A 25348-nucleotide genomic window follows, 5' to 3' on the forward strand; every position below is an offset into this window, starting at 1 on the left:
GCACCCTGATGGCTCTAAATCTCAGTCTCCTGGTTTAACGCATCACAGAGAGAAGATTCAGGATGAAAAAAATAATACAGAAGAGGCTCAAATGTACCCTAAATAACACAAAACCGCACATGCGGAAGCTGTTTGCATTTTATAAAGAGAGATTGTGCTACTGTGTGTTTTTTTTTTTTTTTGCTAAGGTGAAGGAGTTCATCCACCTTGTGTGTGTGTGTGTGTGTATGTCAATGTGCATGTGCATGTTTGATGCTCTAGCAGGGTTTGGTGAGTGTGTGTGTGTTTGTGAATTTGAGTGTGTGTGATGTAGGCTCATATGGGAGTGTATGTGTGCGCCCTGTGGGTACGGTGAAGCAGTGTGCGTGCAAGAGCAGCCAACTAAGAGGAATGGTGCAGAGCCTGGACTATTTTTACACCTCTTATGTAACTCATACACACACACACACACACACACACACAACCTCTCACACTCGCGCGCACACAAAAATTCTTACACTAGCTTTACTAATAAAAACATGTTTTCAATGTGTAGTAAAAGCAATATGGTTTGTATGTGTGTGTTTGTATCTCTAGTAATTGACTGATGTATACAGGATTTGCACCATGAATAGAGCTAATTTGTAGATTGAACATTAGATCTATAACTATAAACAAATCTGTGGCAAACATACATCATTGCTATTGGTATTCATGGCCTAATGGGGAAAAACCGAAAAGAAAATTGAAGTGTTGTAGGCATGGCACAGTGGGTGATGCACATGCTCATGACAGTAAGAGCCACTTACAGAAATGCAGGTTTGAAAACATCCTGTCATTTTATGATCTCAGTGCTTTTCTCTCTGCCTATGTTTTCCTTTGAAATTTTCCAATCTGTATTTATTTTAATTTCAATTTAATTTAGGCAAACGCATGGAACGATATAAAACAAAACAGAAAATGTTGCTGTCTTAAACTAAATATTGTGTAACATTTTAATTTGAAATAGGTTTTATTGAATGCATTATCCAAACACTTAATTACTTTCAGCGCCTAAAACTGATTTTGTGGAAACAGTTATGATATAGATGTATATTTTCCTTTTTAAACAAAATGGTATTAAAATGAATAAGATTTTTTTTCATAATTATTTTTTCAGGGTTTTCACCCTAAATGGATAATGGATAGGACAGTAGAGAGCATTGACAGGAAAGCATGGGGAGCAGAGAGAGGGGAAGGATCGGCATAATACAGTGAGGTGGGAATCGAACTCAGGTAGCCGGGAGCACATGTGTCGAATGCACTAACCACTACACCACTGGCGCCGACAAAATAAATAAGATTTAATTAAAAAAAAGTATTCAATAATAACCCCATCTCCTTTTTTTTATAAAAACTAATGTAATAAAAATAATACTTTTTATTATTATTATTATTTTTACTATTATTTTTATTATTTATTTTTATAATAATATTAATATAATAATATATAATTAATACGATTTCTATTAATTGTACTGGGATTATTTTATTTTTTGAATGTTTGTTTCAAGATATCTGAATGATCAAAAACACAATCAGTATTAATCTGATTAATCAATAACTGTGATAGGTCTAATCTAATTAATGCATCGCTGCTGAATCAACTGATTAATTTATTATTTAAAAATTATTACTTAAAAATAAAAACAAAATAATAATAATAATAATAATAATATGATTTCTATTTATTGTATTGTGATTATTATACTATCTGAATGTTTGTTTTAAGATATTTGAATCAACAAAAAGCCACAAGACAATTAATCAATAATTGTGATAGGTCTAAACTAATTAAGGCATCGCTGCTGAATAAACTGATTAATTTAGTAAATACACAAGTTCATTTGGTCATGTTAAAAACATGAAAAATTAAAATCACATTTAAAATATGTACACCTTAAATGTACTTTGGACATGGGAAATGTGGCTTTGGAACCATATTTTAGTGGTATAAATATGTAAGTAAAAAAGTTCCCTTGTAAAACTCATGTGATTTTATTTGGAAAAAGGAAAATCGAGCATTTCTTCCATTTTTATGAGAAAAAGATACTTTGTGCATCTTCTGCATAGCAACAACATCAAGGCACACACAAAAATGATAAATATGCTTAAAAATAAGCTTTGTTTGTTTATTACTAAAAAGTTTATACATAGATCAATTCTAGCTCTGTTTCATCAAAGACCAGCATTTCTTCAACCGTTGCTCATCTACTCTTCATAAATGACCTTTGTCTGCCCCTCCCCCTGTAGCTGATTGACAGTCTGTAATGAGCTGCTCTTGTGTGGGAGGGGCTGGGGTCGAGGTCACCCCCCGAGAGGCACGTGCCCGTTGCAGACTGAACCCCAAAAAGATGAGGGGGGGGGGGGGGGGTCTTAATTTAGAAACACCCTTTTCTTTTTGTCCCATTTGGTGGCTTGTGTACAAAATGGTGTTCGTGAACCCAACAACCTTTGCTTTCATTGACAACTCAAGAGTGTTGCTGAAGGATTATGGTGATCCTGCAAACAGTTTGGGCACATAATTAGCTTGTGCATCGATGTTTCGCTTTTCAGGGTTCAATATACACAGCAAAGGTGTCAGTCACAGGTTACACAACGAAGGCAGGTGGAAAACAGGATTTAACGTTTTCAGGCCTGAGAGAATCTAGATCAGCCGCTATTTTCTGTAAACACAACGAGCGGCTGCGTCAGCCATCTTGTCTCTCTCTTCCATGAAGTGTGCGTTAATGCATCTCTCTGACGCAGCAGCAACATAAATACTGCAAATCTCAAAAAGAAAAACATGACACGATAAAGATGAAAGTGGTAAGACAGAAAAACGAGGACAAAGGAGGAGAGAAACCCGCCCTCTTGCCTTTCGTTGTTAGCGGAACGAGGGAACACGGATGGCGGAACGAAGAAAGTGACTAAGAGATAAAAGCGCAGGGTAAGAATGAGGAGTCACTGCGGAAATGCTGATGGGATGATGGTGAGGGGGAGCGAGAGATGGAGGAGAGAAGGAGCCAGGGATGGGGGAGGAGAAAAAGAGAGGAGAAGAGAGAAGATAAGATGTTGTTATCCTGTAGACAGACTGAGAGCCCTGAGGTCCACTGGGAATGGGGAAGGAGGGAGGGAGTCTTTCTTAAACAAGGAAGTAACAAACTGCTGAGCCGATCATGCGTGTGCATGTGTGTGTGTGTGTCTTCGCACTGCACTCCACTCTACGGTTTGCCACAGGCGATAGAATTGTTACACTGGCTTCAGTCATTTCCTGTTCGTCAAATCCATCCAGGAACCCAATTTTCCTTACTCGTGTCTCCTCACCCTCAGCTTCCTGTACTATCTTTGTCAGCACTGCCAGAAATGTAGCATGACGGCTTGAAATACAGCTTATATTTTTAGAAAAATGAGCATAGGGTATGAAGAAGCTGCCGCATGTTCGCAATACCATGACCTAAAGACTCTGCCAGAGCAAGTGTTGCTGGGTATGAGATGGGGGTACGAAGAGGAGCGTGCTGGGAGCATTTGATTGGCTGTGGATGTTGCCATCCAAGCTGTGATTGGGCGATTCGGAAATCATGCTGCTGAAAGCAGAACCCTTTGAACTGTGAGACAGCAGCTGAATACACAGGTCTTCAAGCATAACTGAAACAACCGTACACATACGCAGCCTATGAAACAGCACACAGTTACAATTGTACATACATGTAAAGTAATGACTAAAGCAACACATCAGTGTGAGCATTCGGGTGCGGACAAATGGAGTGTGCATTAAACATGCATGGATGAACAGCCTACAGAGACGTACTCGATCCTCAGCAGCCAATCGCTGCGCAGCGATCTGCGCCAAAAACACAATCTGACGCTTCTGTCACGCACATGGGCCATGCTTTTCATCGTGCTTCCCTACCCAAACTCCTGCAGGGTCATGAAACACGGCCTAAAAATGCCAAACGGTGCACAGTGACACACAATTTGCTTTAGTACATGATGAAATGCTGCTTGCAATGCACCTGTTAGATGAGCAAGCTTTCTACATGCTGAACACATTTTCTCATATCGATGCGTGTTTGTTTGTTACTAATTGATCATGATGGTCAAAATTGGTTTTCAATCAGTAGAGTGGGTCTATTTAGGATAAATGAGGGGATTTCCAAAAAGTGATTTCTTTTTTTAACTCTAGTCTATAATCACAAAATGTCCAGAGAAGTTGACTGGTGTACAAATATAAGACTTATGGAAGTCTTTAAATGACCACTCATGTTATTGAATCATCTCAATACACTGCCATTATGAGCTTCCTTAAAAAAAGCCTGAAAAATGACCACTCTCTATTTCAGAAGGGAAACTGGAAAAATCTAGGGGTGCCTTAGGCATCATCTTTGACAATGATGGCCTTGACATCTAAAAAAAAAAGGTAGAGAACCACTTATATTTTAGGGATCATTTTAATTTTGCAACATATTTAGACAAATACAGTCGTACATCAAATGTTCTGCTATAAGCAAAGCTTACATAACAGTACTACAGAAGATTAGCAGGCTTTTTATGAAGACAATAACAGATTTGTGTAGTAAAATGTTATAGTTATTTAGTTTTGTCTAGTCAAACATCAATAATTTATCACAATAAAAGGCTGCACTATATTTAAACAGCTAGTCTTTGTTTGCAATACCTTTTCAAGATGAAGTTATGAGTTATGTTAAAAACAGTTCATCTTTATTATAAATCTTGATTTGTGTGCCATTCTCTCTGTAAATCTGCTTTCTAAAAAGGGAAAAATAAAACTTATGCAAACACCCCCTTAAAATTAAATCAAGGGAATAGTTTATCCAATGATTGAAGTGACCTCATCATATAACCACTCTCATTTTGGTCTAAATCTGCTTCATATTCTTTTCTTCCTGTGAAATACTAAGAGTTACAATCCACAGACAATGAAAGACAAATAAAATGTTGTATAGACCACAATCTACTTCAAAAAGTCTTATTTTTTTCATTAAAAAAAATGGTTACATATGTTTGGACTGATTTGAGGGTGAGTAAATAATGTCAAGATTCATATTATGGCGGTGGACGATCCCTTTAAGACCAGCTAGTCAACCCACACACACACATCCGAGTCAATTTTGAAAACATATGTCTGTACATCCCCGATAGTCTCATAGGTAAAAAAAAAACAGCGCAGGGTAGATGTTTAATCACATCTGAAGGCCATTTCTGACAAATAACCCTGGCTCCTATGAGTAATTTTCTACGCTCTACTTTCTGGGGCGTTCTGGCTGACAGGGTGACGGTGTTCGGGTGACTTTTTAAAGTTCAGACACTTTCAGAACATGATGTGAATTAGAGAGCTGGCACAGAAGCGAACACACGGGGTAATCATGTCAGCTCTGATTTGACATCTGAAAGATTCAGAGTCGAAAACCACTCCACGGTTCTTAAAACCGCACTCCGACTCAGGTTTTAGGGGCGTGTCTTTTACTGGCAGATATATAGACATGCATTACTGATCCGCAAACCGTATTTGTGCACCTTCCAGAATAATAATAAAAAAGTGTGAAAGTTATTGCAAGGTCTGACTGAACAAACCGCAGACGTCATATAAACTATTCAAACTGAGACTGTAGTTCCACAGTCCAGCTGATGAAGGAGAGCCAAAAAGATGTGTGTGTGTGTGTGTGTGTGAGCGTGCGCACTTCAGGTCCTCAGGGTCAGGCTTTATGAATGTTTCAGAGGAGTGTCTCTTCCTCTCTTCTCTCTCTGTTTCAGGGTGACTGAACACTGAGAGCCAAACAACAGCTTCATGCTGCAGCCACAATGTTACATCAGAAAGACAGACAGACTGAAAGACAGACATAGCATGTAGATGGATGGGCAGAAACAGACAGACAGGTGAATTTAGAGATGGATGGACAGAGAAAGACAGAGGTATAGAAAGACAGATGAACGGACAGACCGACTGAACAATGGACGATAGATGGATACACTGAGTGATAGTAAGACGCATATACAGTTGAAGTCAGAATTATTAGCCCCCCTGTTTATTTTTTCCCCAATTTCTGTTTAAAGGTGAGCAGATTTCTTCAACACATTTAAAAGGGGCTAAAAATGTTTACCTTAAAATGTTTTTTTTTTTTTAATAAAAACTGCTTTTATTCTAGCCAAATAAAACAAATAACAAATATTTCTCCAGAAGAAATAATATTATCAGACATACTGTGAAAATGTCCTTGCTCTGTTAAGCATCATTTGGGAAATATTTAAAAAAGAAAATTCAAAGGGGGGGCTTATATTACTGACTTCGACTGTATAGACCGACAGATAGAACAGCCTGACAGACACACACACAGACAAATTAAAAATATGCAGACGGAAAGAAAGAGAGACTAGATAGACAAAGAATATACAGTAATTCAGGAGGATTTTAATTAACCTTTTATGTGGCCATTACGTTATTTTGTACAGAGTATGCTAAATTTATCAATTCAAAGTCTTCATTGTGTCCTTTTAGTGACAATTAAGCATGAATTAGTAGTTTTAAAACCTTATATATATATAATATATATATATATATATATATATATATATATATATATATATATATATATATATATATACATACATACATACATACATACATACATATATATCTATACACACACATATACATACATACATACATATATATATATAATATATGTATATATAATATACACACATATATTATTTTTCCACATTATGATTCCACATTTGTGAATAATTGTGTTTTAGCTAAACATTGCCCTGTCCTAAAAAAACCATACATGAATAGAAAGCTTAATTATTTAGCTTTTACATTATGTATAAATCTCGTTTAACCAAATTTGATCTTTATAACTGGTTTTCTGGACCATGGTCACATATAAAGGAAATGACAGATAGACATGTACACTGACAAACGCATCAATAAATGAATGGATGGATGGGTATACAGATGAAGAAAATACTGATGAACAAGGAAAGACAGATAATGTAGCTGGAAGAATATATAGGTGAATGGACAGACAGGCACACAGACAGACACGTGGAAACATTTATAAATTGACAGACAGACAGAATAAGAATCAGAAATCAACCAATTAACTTAATGGAGTGAATTCATTTTTAAATCTAATTGTATTCTGGGTTTCTTGGGGGTCTCATTTTTAGCCCTGGATTTGTGACAGGCAGCTAGGCTGATTAATTCTCAAATGAGCCCTTGAAGGACAACACAGACGGCAAATTTCAGCTGTGTGTTGGGTCTGTTTCTACTAGATTGGAGGAATAGGTGACGCTTGCACTAATGCACACACATCCGCGATGTCTCTTTCCCTCTCATGGCTGAATTGGTCTCAGACACATTAACATAGCCTGTCTGAGGCTGTTCCTATTCCCGTGAGATCCACCGGACCATCCGGCACACAGGCAGTGCGAGCACACAGATGTAGCCGTGTTTTAACCTCATGAGGCCGTTTGCTTTTGGACCAATGCATCCTGCACCCAGGGGTCTTTCTATGGACATCTGTGTGATTGCATGTGTGTAAATTTGAGGAAATAGGTGTGTTTGCTGACCTTGAGTGGGGTCGTGGCTTTCCCAGAAGACTTTGAGAAGTTTCTCCAAGCTGACATCTTTGGGAGAGAAGACCACTCGCACTACTTCCGTGTGCCCTGTTAAACCTGGAGGGAATGGCAGAGATATAAATGAGATCAGGCACAAATAGAGCTGTGCAAATGTTAAGTGATTTTCAGGAGGATTTTAATGAATCTTTTATGTGGCCATTAAGTTTTTTTGTACAGAGTATGCTAAATTTAACAATTAAATGCCATTCTTCCTTGTGTCCTTAAAGTGGTGATACACATGAATTACATTTTTTTATTTAAGTATTTTAATTATGAAAACACTCTTGAAAATAGTGGCTATTTCACTGGATATGTTTAATTATCTGTTATCAAATTAAACGTATATGCTAATAAGTAGGGATGAACCGATACCACTTTTTTACAAACCAATAAGAGTGCGAGTATTTTACCTTGTGTACTAGCAGATACAGAGTACAGATTCCAATACTTCATACATTTGGTTTCAATGAAAGTGCAACTAATTTGAAAGGAGGTTTTATTTTTTGCTTGTAGCAAAAACAGAAGTCTGTACCGAGCCAAAAATATACACACATTGTTGATAACTCTGTAAATTCAAAGACCTTATTGATTACATATTAAGCATTGACATTTAAAGCATAAGTTATCCTTGTGCTGACACGTGTCCATGTACATAATTAAGTGTGTGCAGTGTATGTTACCTTATAGAGTCACTCTCTATACATTCCATATTGGGAACGCATAGAACCCTGTTATGTGGGGTTTTTAGTTATATATGAGAGTCCTGCCATTAATCCTTGTGTCAGGTAATCAAAAAGTTTAACGATATGGTCGAGTTGCGGGTAGATAAGATAATAGTTAATAGTTGGTTAAACTTTGACTACTTTCTCTAAAATATTAAGATGTTTTGAATGATTTTTTCTTGACATACTGCTACAAATACGCATACGCGCACAGGATCATAATGGATATTCTGTTTATTATTCAGTATCACTTTGTTAATAATGTATTTTAAACTAATTGTCTATAAGGACTAAGTTATTAATATTTAATACCTTAAATAATACATTAAGATATTGTTGTCAAGTAGGACAACAAATCACCCACCTTTGACTGACAAAGGTCCAGGATCTTTCTCATTCGTTTGTCCTATTTTGACTGCTACACTGCAAAAAATGTTTTTCTTACTTCGATTTTTTTGTCTTGTTTCTAGTCCAAATATCTAAAATTTTTTACATCAAGTAGATTTTTTCTAGACAAGCAAAATATATTGTCTTGTTTAAAGAAATATTATGCCAAAATTAAGTGTTAAATAATCTGCCAATAGATTAAGCAAAATAATCTTATGTCAAAAAGAAAAACAAGATTATTTTGCTTAAGGAAAAACTCACTTAATATTGACTCATTATTTCTGAAAACAAGACATTATGTTTTGTTAGCCTAGAAAATGCTTCTTGATATAAGAATTTTTAGATATTTGGACTAGAAACAAAACAAAAATCTAAGTAAGAAAAGCATTTTTTTGCTATGTAATTCAGCATAAATAGTAAAATTAACCAATCGAAAAAGGCTTTAGGGCCAAGCGGAATCCTGATGTGACTTAATCAGTTTTGGCCAATGCAAACAATTATTTTTCAAGAGTCTAATATCCAGCTGTGCAAGAAAACCTCTGACATAAGCGAAGTCTTCTTTCGCTACTGTTATGCTTTTAAACAGAGAAAACATTTGACAAGTAACTTTATTTCTAAATCTTGGACTTTATTCTCAAAAGAAGACATGACCAATTAAAAAGTGTGATGCATCAAAAGTAGCCCATATTAAAATCAATTTGAATACTATTTTGACTTTATTATTCAAATGGCCAAATTCTGTGCAGGCAGGTTTTTTATTTGCCTAATAAATTACAATAAACTACAGTTTTTAATTAAATTTTTTTTCTAATCATATAGGATGTAATACATTTGCATTAAAAAATATTTGTTTATTCTAAATATTTAGTAAATATTTTGGTATATGAAAAAGTAGGATTATGGTGACCACCTGACAAGCTAATGAAGCTAAAAAGAGTGATTAAAATGTCACCAAAAATAGAAAAATATCTTAAAAAGATATTTAAATCTCATAATTAAATAGAAAATGAGGTGAATAACTGCAAAAAGGTCCACTTTTTTGAGAAAAAAGAATCACTCCTTTGACCAGATTGGCTACGGGCCTGAATAGTACATTATCAGTCTTTATCAATCCATTAAAAACAAAATAGCCTAAAAATAAAATATAAATTTAAAAAAAAAAGATTTCATGCAATCATAAAAAGAATCTCTAAACATTTGCATGGTGCTGTATTTGTTTGTATTTCTTGTGGTTATAATGATAACTTTATCAGGTGCATTCAGAGATCCCACACAGGTTTATACATTGAAATTGTTTTTTAACAACAAACACCTTCATGAACCTTTATTAAAACCATAAAACCCATTCTGTCGTACGCATCAACGACAAAACATTTTACTGACATTTATACGAAACTGTATCTGTCTGTGCATTCGCTACTCATAAATAACAAAGCCTGTCTGCATATTAACCCAAACCCCAACACAGCGCTGACAGCCACGGCTCTTCTCAACACTACACACTTGAAAGAGCCTGTGTTTGTTTGTTTGTGTGTGTGGAGAGAGTCAACCCTCTGCAGAGCTGCAGTCAGAACCTCCTCACTGGGACCAGTTCAGAAACTGCAACATCACAGCTGCATCCCTCCCTCCATCTCATCTCCTCTGAACTGTCTGGCTACAAGTAGGTCATACAGAGGAAGGGGGGGAAGGGCTGCGGATCTGGGAGTGAGCAGTGCACTCTGGGTAGTTCACTGCAGATGAAGGGAATGTTTTGGTGAAGGCTGCAGCAAAGCACTAATTTGGGTACAGTGAAGCTGCTGCTGGTGGAAGTGGCTGTCTGTGGCTTTTTGCTGCGGAAATCATCATCAGATACCTCTTTGACATGGGAGGTAAACGAGTGGGTAGAGTTAAATAGAAAGGGGAAAATGTATGTTTGTGTAGATCTGTATTTGATTGGATGTTCTAGCATGGCTGGGACTTACCTGAACACACCTCATGGTAGGTAGGGTTAGATGTGAAGCCTCCAGCATAGCCCACTTGTGTAGAAAACACACCAGTGATCTTCCAGAAACGCCTTTCAGCTCCCCAAAAACAGCCCATGCCTGAATGGAGACATTTGATTTTCATCAAATACAACATTTTATTTCTGCTTTAGAGATTTTTTGACATACAAGCTGCTAAATCATCAAAAACTTTGCATATAGTTTTCTGCTTTCTGATGTTAAGGTTGTAAAATTAAATCAGTTGTCCATTGTTTGTTTGCCTTTTGTTTTTGTGATCATATCCAAATTTACATTTAACAGCCTATAGATCGGTTATCAGGTTGCAAATATATTGGTTATTGGGAGGGCCAGATTGAATCTGCAGATTTTTACATATCTGTTAAAAATAAAAAAAATCTGAGTATTTCATCTGAATGATTTCAAGTATAGAAGCTGTAAATTTTAAATACAAAACAACTTTTTAAAATTTGAATGTTTAAAAATGTAAATTCAACTAATTAGAACCACTTGATGGGTAGCAAATCTAGAGTAGGCCTAATAAATAATACATCAAATAATATATACAAAGTCAAGCCTGAAATTACTCGTACCTCTGGCTATATGATACCACTTTATATCTATATGATAGGGTCAACACTCTGCTGAGTTTTCTGTGGATTTCCGAGGGTGCAGATTCCTTGCAAACCTAGTTGTTGGTAGTGACAACCAACCATTTTTATTAGAATTTTTCATCTAATTAACAGGTGTCAAACTCAGTTCAAACTCTGGAGGGCCGAAGCTCTGCACAGTTTAATTCCAACCAAAATTAAACACACCTGATCAAAATAATTGAGTCCTTCAGTCTTGTTTGCAGGTGTGTTGAAAATAAACTATGTGAAGTTGCAGCCCTCCAAGAGTTTGACACCCCTGATCTAATTTTATCCAACATTTGAGGCGCCGTATACACTAATACACTTTAGTTTTAAAACAATGTTATAGAATAAAAACGATTCACATCCACACTGGCGTTTCACCAAGCGTTTCTGAACAGCTCTCCATCCACACTACACAGCTGAAAATGCAAAAAAGCGTTTGCAGAGGCCTGAGCTCCAGGCAGTCAGCGGGTACTTTGAGCACACCTCCCCTGGTGCGAGCAGCACACGTCCGACTGTTCATCAAGGATGAAAGCTGGATCTAATCTAACTATAGTTGTTTAACATAATATTTAATTCATCTTGTCTCTATCTAACGACTCTTTGGTCTTTTGAATCTATTACTTGTTCTCGGGTAATGCATTTTTGGCTGAGCGCAAAGATAAGTTAATATATTAATGTATGTAACCATGTACACTGATTCCGTACATTGGACTAATTGCTTACCTTTATTTCCTTTATTTCCTATAAACCAGGGGTGCCCAAACTGGATCCTGAAGGACCGGTGTCCTGCGTATTTTAGTTCCAACCCCAATTAAACACACCAGAAGCAGTTCTTTCTAGGTATACTAGAAACTTTAAGGCAGATGTTTTGAAGGAAGTTAGAGCTAAACTATGCAGGACTCCGGCTCTTTAGGACCGAGTTTGGGAACCCTTGGAATAGACTTGTTGTAGGCTACATAATACTTTTATAATGACTATTATTGTTTATTAAACTGATGTTCAGCCAAAGACACAGGGTCTGTTTCGCATTTTTCAATGAAAATAAAAGGAGGCAATTATGTTACAGGCTCTGTTTTGTTATGAATATAAAGGTTATAGTCATGTAAATATGCAGCTAGACTTAATGCCTTAACATTTTTGGTGTCTGTAAAGTTGGTAAAGTCAAAATGGAAATAGGCATTTCATTATTATTGTTTTCATTTTATTGTTAATATGAGGTTATAAAGTACACTGTTCTCTTTGAAGATTTACCCGACGTGTCCTCGGGAGTTTGTTTTCCATATCAAGCGATCAAATTTACAAGGAAAGGATGCAAGACTAAATTTTGTGCACTTAATATTGAGGGAAAAGCCCCAATCAGATTAACGAATTAGATTAGACATTAGCGAATGTCTGCATTCATGCCTCTGTTTTCAGGTGTGTCCATTTTACCCCCTTCCACACTGACACGGAGCATTTTAAAAGCCTTTAAAATCAAAATGGCCTCTTCAGTGTTTTTAAGACGCTCCGTTTTAACCACTCAAAAACTCTGGGGTAATGTGGATGGAAGGCGTAAATATAGCAAAACTTATGCGTTTTAAAACTAAAACGTATTAGTGTAAACAAGGCCTGAGTGTGCTATGTAGTCTTCATGCTTTTTGGATTGATAGCAATAGTGACCTCCTAGGACACTGGACAAACTTTAGGCCCTGTGTACAGTAGACAAGACAGACAAATTTCAGTTTACAACTAATGCTTTTCCAACTAGTCGCTTTTTTCAATTTTCATCATCATTGCTGATTTTTATTTATTTATTTTTTTTTTTTTGAGGGAAACATCGATGGGTGGTCATTTTATTTGATCTTTCCATTAAATGCTCTGAAACGAGGCTTATAAAATCCGAACTAGAGAACATAATCTTTTTCTATATCGGAGGCTCACTAGGCCTTGAAACAGAACTACTGTGTGGACACTGATGATTCTGTCCGTTTAAATGGGCTATTAGCCACAAATGAAGATGAGAAAGAGAGAAGATGAGATCGTGACAGTGGCCCGGTCTCAAATCCAGAACTTGCATGAGGCGCCACTCTGACAAGTTGCACCTTCAAGAAGCCATTATTTGCACCCAAGGATGCCCTAAATACAACGTTCTCCAAACTCACCAAACATAATCATCTCCATCCCGTCAGGAAACGGCTCCACTGTAGTGTTTCCATTGGCGGCGTGTTTTGCTGCAGAAACAGAGATGAAAGAATCAGAGCAATATAATGGGTCTGTTATCAATGGGGTGTACATATGCACGAGGTGGCGCTGTTCCAGATGGTGGGACAGTCAGACTGGGTTCTGTGGCGAGGATTACTGCAGATTTGCCTGGTCTGCTCAGGCTAAGCTGAATCAGTGCTGCTGTTTCTGCAGTGGGAGACACTTAGCAGATTACACTGCTGAACCTCCCCCCACCCAACACACACACACACTCACACACACGCCTCTAAACCATCCAGAGAAGGTCACAAACCACGAGCGACACAAACGCGCTGGAAGGAGACAATACCAGCTCTCTGAAAGCCCTGCAGAACGACCTGAAGTGGATTAGGCCTCAGGGAGAGAAAAAGGGTGTACAAACAAAATGTTTCCTGAGTTGGATGGATGAAGCCAACTGTGCCATACTGGAATTAGAGCAGTAAAGAGGAAAAGAAAAGGGGCACAGATGTGGGGAGGATTACAGCTAAGAAGACTGAAGTGATTTACCACCTAAATCTCCAGGCAGCAAAGGATAGTGGTTTACACACAGTGCACTAATATTAGCATATGGATGAAGAAATGTGTCATGGCCCTACAAACAAACACACGCATAAGTGCATTTAGAGCAACATGCACCTCACTCGTCCTTTAATCTCCCTAAAATGTAGATTATGTATGATATTGACCTGAATACTGAAAGTCTGTCCATTACTGATTGCAAAAGCTCAGTTTGAAAGTTAGCTGAACGTATAAAACTTATAAAAAAAAATTTGACATCACGATATTTTGTTTTGCTGTGATATATTTTGCAATATGAATAATATTGGCTCTATTTGGAAAGATTTCATACGTTTAGACTGACTGGGATGGTCAAGACTGTTTCTATACAGTGCATCTGCATAAATTATGATCAATTACAAGCAAAAAATAAAAAATAAAGAGTCCTTTATGTTTTTTGGGGGTGTCTAAGAGTAATCAAGTACAGAAATGCAAAATAATCAAGTTTAAAATATCACAGTCATCATTGTATAAAAAAAAATATATATGTAATAATTAAATCATTACAAATGAAATAATATATCTTTATCTTTTAATCTTTAATAAATAATTTCAATATCGATGGTCAAATGATATAATTGTCAGACCTGGCATGAATTATGCCTCAAATTGAGCATCTTGCTAAGGAGAAATTCATTATTACTTCACTTATTTAGCAGATTTTTTCCTGACGGTAATAAGTACAACATGAACCTAAAATTGCCTACAAAGTGACTTCTGGCCTAGCACCTTCTTATCTGCACTCACTTCTGCAGATCTATGTGCCCTCCAGAAACTTGCGTTCTGTGAATGAACGTCGCCTCGTAGTTCCATCCCAAAGAGGGAAAAAATCACTTTCGCGAACGCTCACGCTCAATCTACCCAGTTGGTGGAATGAACTCCCTAACTGCACCCGCTATTTTCAAGAAACGACTAAAAACTCAACTTTTTAGTCTCCACTTCACTTCCTAATCTGCAATTGCCTCTTTGAATATCACACTAACTGTACAAAAAAAAAAAAACCTACTAATACTTCCCTTCTTAGACTTTACAGACCTGAAACTTGCCTTTAGTACTTATTCATTGTTGCTCTTAGTTGTGTAAATTGCTTCCTTGTCCTCATTTGTAAGTCGCTTTGGATAAAAGCGTCTGCTAAATGATTAAATGTAAATGTAAATGTAAATGTAAAATGACTGAGGAACCTAAGCAATATTAGCTCTGTGTACATCGAGAATTAAGAACTGATTTTGGTCAATAAGATCACTTGACATCTGAGACACATTTCCATTAACACCCAATGTCTTGATTCATCTTTTTTAACCACTTTACTTTTTTTTTTTTTTAGAAAAGATTTAAAAGATTAATAATAGGTCTGCTCAAAAGTTCATATCTCATTTGAGCGCAATGCAATGTGTGTCTGCAATATTCAAATCACAGGATGGATGTGTGATGTCAAGTAGGGATCATAACCCACCAGACATTCATTAACTGGAAAGTTTACCCATACAGATGGCAGTCTTGTAAAGAAAAAAATTACACAAAGGAATTGTAATTTAAGTAGCTTTAAAAATGCGTACTTTTACTTTCCCTTGAGTACATTTTTATTGGTACTTTTAGGCCGTACTCACTCTATGAACAGTTGTCTCGAACCGGGCCAAAGCACGCTTGTCCCCCCTCCCGTCTCCCCCGACAGCCCGCAATCACACTACAATCGGGCCTGGGCACGCTTACGTCATCGATGCTGCACTTCAATGAGCACTCTCGCTCAGCACAATGGAGATTTCTCTAGCTATATCGTTTCAGTCGTTTGATAACAGTCCTGAAGGATGCGGTGACATGCAGTCAGATATTTCACCGAACAGATCCGCCACTTTTGGCGCTCATAAACAATCATAAAGCCCTAGTGCTGCAGGAATGAGGAGGTTTGCTGAATGTGCACAGCTGTCGTGCAGTGAGTGGTTTGGGTATTTAATAAACTATTGCAGTTTACGTTCACTGAACAGTAAGATTGATTAATAAATCCATATGAAACAGTCCCTTAAGTCCCATCTCGCTTTCAGTTTCGGGCTTTGGCGCGTTTTGCACTCACACACAAGCGTACCGCGCCAAAGCCCAAGTGAACCGCGCTCAGACCCACCTCTTCCAACCTGGCCAGGGCCGGTCAAGTGAACCGTGCCTGAGCCTGATTCAGCGCACTCACACTTCTCAAACGATCCGGGAAACGGGCCTGGGCACGGTAAGAATAGCATAGTGTGAGTACGCCCTTACTTTTGTACTTCTACCTGCAGTCACTACTTTATTTCTTTCTCGTCTATGGTAATTGGCTAAAGTAGAAAATTCATTCCTGCGTTTTCTGTTTTCAAATTGCACATAGAAAGTAAATCGCATCATACTGAACAACCTCAAAATATCTGCGCTTTAAAAATGCAGCAGACCTTTTGGACATGTTTGTCAGTTTTACACACAATGACTCAGGGACTGTTTATAGACTGCATGTTACTGATGAGAAAATGAAGGATTTCCACTGTATAATGACTGAAATCACCAAAACAGCCTTAAACAATCACTAAATAGAACAAATGAACAATGGAAGGAAGGGCCGAATGAAGGAAGGGCCAAACAAGAAATGGAAGAAAGGACCAAATGTAGAAAGAACTGATCTAGTAAAGGAAGGAAGGAATGACAAAATGAATTAAGGAAAGATTGACAGAAGGACTAAAGGAACTAAGGAACAAAGGAAGGAATGAAAGAATTAATAAATGAACAAAGAACCAAAGGAAGGAAAAAAGGAAGGAAGGACAGAACAAACAATGGAAGGAACAAATGAATATTGGAAGATCACTAAATGCACTACAGAATGTTACGTTTACACATCCCTGCACAAACTGCATGTAAATAGATAAACTTTTCACAGTGTACTCACTCACTATTCATTACTCAAGTATATTTAAAAGGGCTACTTTTTACTCATACTTTGAGTAATATTTACAACAGATACATTTACTCTTGCATTACATTTTCTGGGTAAGTAATGGTATGTTTACTTAAGTATGATTTTTCAGTACTCTTTTTCAGTACTTCATTAATATTCATTACTGTCACAGTGTTTAGATGACAAAGACGCCACGTTGTGTTGGCAAAACAAGCGTGAAGTGTTGCTTTTATAGTTTGCTGCCGTTAAGTTTTGTTTTCATTTTCTCTCTGTGAGATCGCAGCTGGCGTCACGTGTGGATTAACAGTGTACGTGACGCTCGACAACAATAACTTACATGTCTAAGGAGGAACATTGTTTACCTGAGAGCTGTTCTCATCTGCAAACGCTGAGATCCAGATTCGTTTTAGTCTCCTCTTAATAAAGACGCAGCTCTAGTTGCTGTGGATTGTCCTGCCTCTACAGATTTGGTGAGCGACCAGTGCTCTTTGTTTATTCAGTTCGTATTTTATTCGCATCGAAAAAAACTATTGCACCGAGTGTAAACAAGTTAGCACTACAACCAAACTATAACCTCGTGTAGGATTTTGTGACCGGAATAACACACGCGGCTTTCTGACGCTACCTGCCATGTGCGTCTAAGTTTCCGGGAAATGCTGAGTTATTTTTCTCTCATTCGCCGTGCGGTATCAAACATTGCATGAAAATACACGCTTAGAGCAGTTCCTCGAATCAAATATCTTGTTTGTTGCGAGGGACATGAATGAATTCCCTGAATGAAAGAGCCAAACTGCAGTTAAAGTCCACCATTTAATAATTTGGCAAATAATTCAACTACAGATGTCCATGTAAACACAGTCACTTTGTCCGATGTGGTTGTGTGTTTTGACTCTGAAATTCAGCGCGGCCAAATAGACACTCCCACACCAAGCCTCTTTTCTTCCTCCGACACTCACCCCTAAACAGAGCTGGACGCGCCGACTTTTCTGACTTTTTCCAAAGTAGACGTGTGAAAACACCCTGCTGAAACGAGGGGGTTTCATGGCCCTTTAAGCCCTGTCACTGTGTAACTATCCAAGATATTTTAAAGCAGTTATGTGGTTTGTATAGCTTTAAGAATGGTTAATTGTATTCAATTTATACAATGAAAACCACAAAGTTTTAATTTATATTTAATTATTTATTTCTGCACTTGAAAATTGGTGGTTAAAAATGTTGTGTTCTACTGTATTTATCTATGCTTGAAATGTGTTTAATATATTTGTCATGAGGTTCACACAAAGCCACAGTGTCTTAAATTTGTGACATTTGTCACAGGGTTCTTAAGTCAAGAAAGTGCAGTAAAATAATGTCCAGAGTCGCTTTTTATAAAAAGCAGTGCTTTAAAGCAACTTAAAAGTAGTTAAAGCCCCCCTGGGACAGTTTTACTAAGCACTTAACAGCTAAAGTGCAGTACAATGATTAACTTATAAACTAATGATTTTTAAATAACAGATTACTAGTTGCCTAAATGTATTTTATTATTCACTGACAGGGTGACAGAACTAAAGCACGAAGTGTCTTGGTCTCTTCCAACTTCTACTTGTTTTGCACCTTTAAAAATCAAAGAATACTGCTTAATATACAAGGAAACAAGATGACAAGCAGACAACTGTGGCACAAAGACAACCAGGCAAACAAAAGCCATGATACCAAATCAAGATAAAAAGAGCAGCTTGTTTTGTCACCTTGACAAGAAAAGCTTGCTTTCTTCTTGTTGGGGGTGAGGAATTGTGCATGCGCACACATACACACACACCTCTGCAGCCACATTTGCCAAATCTCACTATGTTCGAGCAGACCACCTGGCACTGACCTGCCAGCCAAGCGTACAATTATGCCATTTCTAATTTCTGCAAGGGAGGATCTGTAAAGAAAAGAAGAAAAAAAACATTTTCCAAATGAGAAAAGGTGAGAAATAGAGGACAAATACATTACAGAGTGAGAGTTAAAGACATGAATGGGCAGAGGAATAAAAGAAAAGGATGCGCAACAGATTAGAGCAGCGGAAATATGGAGCTATGCGTTTTTGTTTTTCATTCCATCATGGCTTTTGGCAGCAGATAACACACAGAAGCTCCATCCAGTGAAGAGTGAAAAAAATAATAATGTAACAAACTGGAATAAAGTGAACCCAGCCAAGAACACGCCAACACAACCAACATCCACAAAAGCTCTGGCACCATAAACCTAGTGTTTTCTCTCTCTCTACCATTCTCCAACCTCCTCCCTTCACCTTCCCATAATGCCTTTCTCTCTCTCTCCGTTCTATCTATCTCTCGCTCACACACTCACACACCAACCACAGCAGTGGGTATTTCTCCCGAGGAGCTCTGGCATGGGTCCAGGAGGTGCCAGTCTGCCTCCTTTAACAGTGCCCTGTGACTGTGCCAAAAGACGTCTTCGCCAACACCACAACACCTTACCAACCGCTCCGCCGAAAAAAGGACAGCGAAAACAAAAGGGGAAAAAATAGGAAAAAAGAAAGTGAGGAGAAGGAAGGCGGGTGAGCTTGACAAAAGAACCAGAAGAGGACTTTTTATTGGAGCGGTGAGATTACAAAAAGACTTTTCTTTTTCCAAACTTCAACAAGAACGGACCTAATTTGGGGTGCATTGTGTCCCGGCAAACAGAAGGAAAAGCCAAAGCCTTGACAAATATCAGAAAACCGAAACACTGGTCCTCGTCCTTTTCTACAAATTTAATTGGAATTACCCTTTACGATCTTTCAACACAACAACTTTCACCCAAGGACCTGACGTTAAACTGGACTACTACAGTTGCCAACGATTTTGAATACATTGGATTACTATACCACCTAAGCTGCCCTCCATATCAATAGCATATGGATGAATTTAGCTTGACTGGATGATCATAATTGATATGAGGTGTACAGCTCCATGTTTACATTGTGGCAGCCTAGGCCCAGGTTATACCTTGTATTATGTTGTATTTTGATTGCTTGGATATCAAGTAGATAAGGAAGACAAGACACATTCTCATGTACACCTCAAGTTTTCATTCGTCCTTTTCTTCCATTTTATTACTGATTATTTTGAGGGGAAGGCCAATGGGTTGATGTATGCAAGGGTCTTTTTCTGATTTTCTGTTCTAATATTTTCAAATAAACTAGCATAATTTACATGCGATTGTGTTAGGAGGGATCAGAAAACAATCTGGAGAGCAGAAGCTTTCATTTCTGCTCCCATAGCCACAAAGCTATTCCAGTAATTCCAGAAATTTCCCTTTACAATCTTTCAACACAACACCTTTCCCATTACCAAAGGACCTGCCATTAAACTGGACTACTACAGTTGCCAACGAATTTGAATACAAAGGATTACATTACCACTAAACCTGCCCTCTATATTAATGGTATATGGATAAATTTAGGTTAACTGGATGATCATAATTGATGTTAGGTGTAAAGCTCCACGTTTACTTTGTGGCAGCCTAGGCCCAGGTTACACCTTGTATTAAGCTGCGTTTCGACTGACTGGATAACAAGTAGATGAGGTAGATCTCATTTACACCTCATGTTTTAAACTGTCCCTTTTATCACTGATTATTTTGAGTGTAAGGTCAATAGGCTGATGTGTGTAAGGGCCTTTTCTGATTGTCTGTTCTTATATTTTTAAATAAACTTGCACAAGTTACATGCAAATGTGTTAGGAGGGAACAGAAAAAGAGCAGCATCTGGAGAGCAATAGCTTTCATTTCTGCTCCCATAGCCACAAAGCTATCCCAGTGCTTTGCTACGGGTTTGTGTTACAGTTTTTTACAATGGCTATGACACTTTTTTCAATACATTTAACAAGTTTGCTAAACTCTTAACGCAGCAACACACCTAAAACACACAATTGGCAAAACAGTTAATTTCATGCTCAAAATCAAACATTGTAAACTAAACCTCTAAACTTCTTTTCAAAATACAATAATAAACGAACACACTACACCATGTATAACAAAACACTGCAAACATGTTCCAAAATGACATAATTGTGCAAAACACTAACACATGTTCTCTTTCAACAGAAACATTCAGTCAATCAGAAAACACTGACAATAAAAACACTATCATTAGCTAAAATTACAGAAACTGCATTAGTTTATGTGTCAGCTCTGTCCTTATATTTTAAGACTCTCTACATTTCCATTTTGTTTTCTGGCATTTTCTTTCTTTTACTGCAAAAATTCAATACAAAAATAAAGAAATAAATTGCTTTATAAAATTTACAGTTGATGTAAAAAAAATACAGACACAGAATTTTTTATATTTGCAAAAGGACATCACTGCAAGATATACAAACAGAAAAAACATCGCAATTATAATAAAAAAAACAAAGTAATTTTCTATTCTGCCTGGTCTTCTGCATTTGCCCGACTTCTTCTCTAGCCCGGCATGGTAACGATGGCCCTTTGGCCTATTATGTTTCTCCTACGGCGACGCCTTTTCGCCAAGTTGAAGCCAGTCTCGTCAACATAGATAATTTCATGTGGGACTTGATTGACCTCCAACTTCATGACCCTCTAAACACAGTGTAAATGGTTCACTGTACTATAGCTACAGTAATGTATGTACTGATGAATGCCAGGTTTATAGAGTCGTTTACTGCAAAACACACTGTGCATAAAGTAATCACTGTATTGCATAACCTTACCTGGACATATTGGTGACGGAGTTCTGCAATGTGCGCCTTGTTCGTTTCAAAAACCTCATGAGTCCTTTTTTTAGAACATACAGTATGATCATGTGATTTGAAAAATCTCAACACAGGAGTGTGCTTTCTAGATGGGAATCATGTTCATATGGGAGATGGGAGCTGTCATAAATAAATAAATAAATAAATATGTATATATATATATATATATATATATATATATATATATATATATATATATATATATATGTGTGTGTGTGTGTGTGTATACATACATGTATGTATGTGTGTGTGTGTGTGTGTGTCTATATATATGACAGATGACAGCGGATTGACAGTGGTATATACACACACACACACACAAACACACACACACACACATATATATATTTATATACACACACACACACACACACACACAGGGAATGTATTTGTGTTTCAATTGACAATATGAACAGCTGTTCACTTTGGCTTTAGCCTATATAGGTTCTGTTTAGAACATGATGTTATCTGTTCTGACATACTGTGTGAAAGCATTGGTAAATTGGACTACGAAATTACAATGTTTTGGTCTTGGTTGTGCTTGTGTGTAAAAGAAGTTAAAGCATTTTAAATTTGTGTTAACTGGATGCATTTTGTGTCAAAGCAACAAGAAATGTGTTAATTGTATAGCCCACGAAGACGGATGTTGTGCTAACCGTGTTAAGAGTTTAGGAAACTTGTTAAATGTATTGAAAAAAGTGTCATAGCAATTGTAAAAAACTGTAAGAATGGGGACTGGCAAGAGAATAAAGCACTTTTAACATTTTGACCTTTAAGATTTCAAATAGCAACATTTAAATCCTATTTGGCCGCTATGTGTCAAAAAATTGTCCCAATAAGGTTTTTTTTGGTTATTTGAATGCATTCGGGCCAAATTAACATATAGACTATGACAGCTACTACTACAAGACTTGCCCATGTTAAATCAGATTGGCAATATATACACTACCTGGCAAAACACTTGTCGTCAATCCCAGTTGAAAGAGCAACAAATAATTACTTGACTTCAACTGATCATGGAAAAGTGGCAGAAGGTAGATTTTTTCCAATGAATCATCTGTTGAACATCCCGGTCATCACAAGACCTATTGGAACTTGCATGAACCCAAGATTCGCAAAGAAATCAGTCAAGGTTTGTGAAGGACAAATCATTCTTTGGGGTTACATTCAGTATGGGGAGATGCTGGAGATCTGCAGAGTAGATGGCAACATCAACAGCCTGAGGTATCAAAAATTCATGCTTCCCATCCCATTACAAACCACAGGAGAGGGCAAATTCTTCAGCAGGAAAGCACTCCTCATACTTCAGCCTTGGCCAGCCCAGTCACCAGATATGAATATTATTGAGCATGTCTGGGGTAAATGAAGGAAGAGCGACAAGACTTTTGTCCAACCAAAGTCAACCTTACTGTCTTAATTAAAAATCAAGGCATGATCATATTTTATTTTGCCAAAATTAACGTAATCTAGAGGCCTCTGCCTTTCATATAAGGCACTTCTGATACTAAATGATCAACTAGAAGTCAAGTTATTAATTGTTGTTCCTAAAACTTGGATAGGCGACAGGACTTTTGTCAGGTAGTGTAGTCTTTGCATAAGCTAAATAGTTGCAAACAATCAAGACATGAATGGTAAAATCAATGATTTCAAGAAAACAAATAACCTATATTAAACGGAGTGAAATCCGATTGCAAACAAAAATTCCAAATCCACCGTATTTTCTTGAGTATAAAACATGTCTCCTGCTTCAAGTATGATCATATAAACAAGTCTACTGTGGAGAACAGCTGCAGACCTACATGCTGAGTTTATGACTCTGAATGTAAAGGAAAAATCAAAGCAATCTCAGTCTGTAAAGTGTATTAACCAAGCAGTCTTCACATTCTCGTCAAATATTGCATGTTCAAGACCATTTCTGTTGGACTGCAGCAACATCACCTCATGCTGGGTCAACTTGAATCAGCTGAGACACTGGAGTCACCGACAAGTTCAAGTGCCTGTATGTCCCCTGGAGGCGACTGCTGATGCATTCATACCATACTTTCTATTCAAACCTGTATCCAAGCAACCATTTCCGGTTGCTATGGTGAAGGCTGGCCCCCCTCATTGCTACAGTTTGCAAGATAGTGCATGTAATCTGTGGAACACCTCCAGCATTCTGATGCCAAACATAAGCTAAAAAAACAAAACAAAACCGTATTTTCAGAGCCTCTGCAAAGAAATGCCAACTTTCTGAATGACGATGTCAAAAAGTATAGATCCACTATTAGGAGTATGCTTTGCTCAGTTTGAAGACTTAAATGAGTCCTTAATAGAGCAATTACAAAAATATTAATTGGGAAAAACTCTGTAGTGTTACAGGAAGTTATTACATGACATTTGCATATTTATAACTAAAAAACTTTTATTTTAATCAATCTCAATGAAGTTACCATAAACAGGTATGGTTCATTCTTCATCCGATAAAGTGTTAACGTTTGTTGTTAAAAAGCCAGAACAATGTTATAATCTTCAGTACATAGGTTTGAAACCACGGTTACAATCACAAAGGTTATGGTTTCAACCTAAGGGAAGGGAAGGTTTGGATCTTGAGAGCTACTTTGATTACAGTTACACTCCTGTCACCACTCTGCCCTTGAGCAAAGCTCTTAACTACTGCCTGTTCACGGTGGACTGAGCCTCCTATTTGTGTATTCTATGTTGCTTTGGATAAAAAGCATCTGCTAAATACTTGTGTGTGTGTGTGGGGGATAAGGAAAACCAATAGAAGTCGTCTAGTCACTCTTTACGGAACTTGTTTCTTCACCAAGGTCGCATGAAATTGCTCTTTAAATGAAACTCTGGCAGAATGCATATTTCGGAGAAAATGCTGTTGATAAAAGAGAATTTTTCACAAATATATCCTTTTTAAATGCTAATGCTAAAGGTACCACATCTGGCTTGGCTGAATTTAATAAATATTAATTTATTAACTAATTAGAGTAAATTACATTTTTAAAAGGTGCTGTATGTACATTTTTGACTCTTCTAAAGCATAAAAATACCATAATGTTGGCAAATATTTAAGAAACATACTAACTGAACATCTTATCTGAAAAACAATGATAAAGTAAGTTTTGCTCTTTTGAAAATGTGTGTCTTTATTTTGGTCTCTATATCCCGCTCACTGCCATATTACCCAGTTATATTTCAGCACTCTGAGTTGCCTTGGTGGAAAATACATTGTATTTTATTTTAGTCATGAAGGCTGCTTCAATGTATGCAGGCAGACGGAGACACAAATGCGATATATGCATGACAACAGCAGCCTCCGAAATGAGATACAGATTCAGCGTTATAAAAATCTGCATAGATTTTAATTAGCAAATAATACAAATATTACATGTAAACGTAAACATTACCTGAACAGCATAGCTTGAAACACCATGTCATAACAAAATGCAACAACAAAAATCCAACGACAAACAATGTGAGTGTCTGCACTAGGGGTGCCAAAATTATTTGTTTTTTCAGTGCAAGGCAATGCAGACGCAGACAATTTGGTATCGGT

At 37.2% G+C, this 25348-nt stretch overlaps 1 protein-coding gene across 5 annotated transcripts in view; it reads right to left on the bottom strand.

Annotated features, from left to right (window-relative positions):
* msrab (methionine sulfoxide reductase Ab) overlaps positions 1-25348 on the bottom strand; it is a 79272-nt gene that overhangs the window by 27403 nt on the left and 26521 nt on the right. For 4 of the 5 annotated variants that reach the window (XM_087290628.1, XM_087290629.1, XM_087290630.1 and 1 more), the window contains 3 exons: positions 13509-13577; positions 10712-10831; positions 7594-7698 (listed from right to left, as the gene is read on the bottom strand). In XM_087290628.1, coding sequence (XP_087146754.1) covers positions 7594-7698; positions 10712-10831; positions 13509-13527 — 244 coding nt within the window. In that variant the 5' untranslated portion in view covers positions 13528-13577. The remainder of the gene's footprint in view (positions 1-7593; positions 7699-10711; positions 10832-13508; positions 13578-25348) is intronic. The other variant, XR_015513435.1, reaches the window with a different exon arrangement.

Source organism: Danio rerio, chromosome 17 (genome assembly GCF_052040795.2).
Source record: "Danio rerio strain M-AB ecotype USA chromosome 17, GRCz13ab, whole genome shotgun sequence".
Lineage (NCBI taxonomy): Eukaryota > Metazoa > Chordata > Actinopteri > Cypriniformes > Danionidae > Danio > Danio rerio.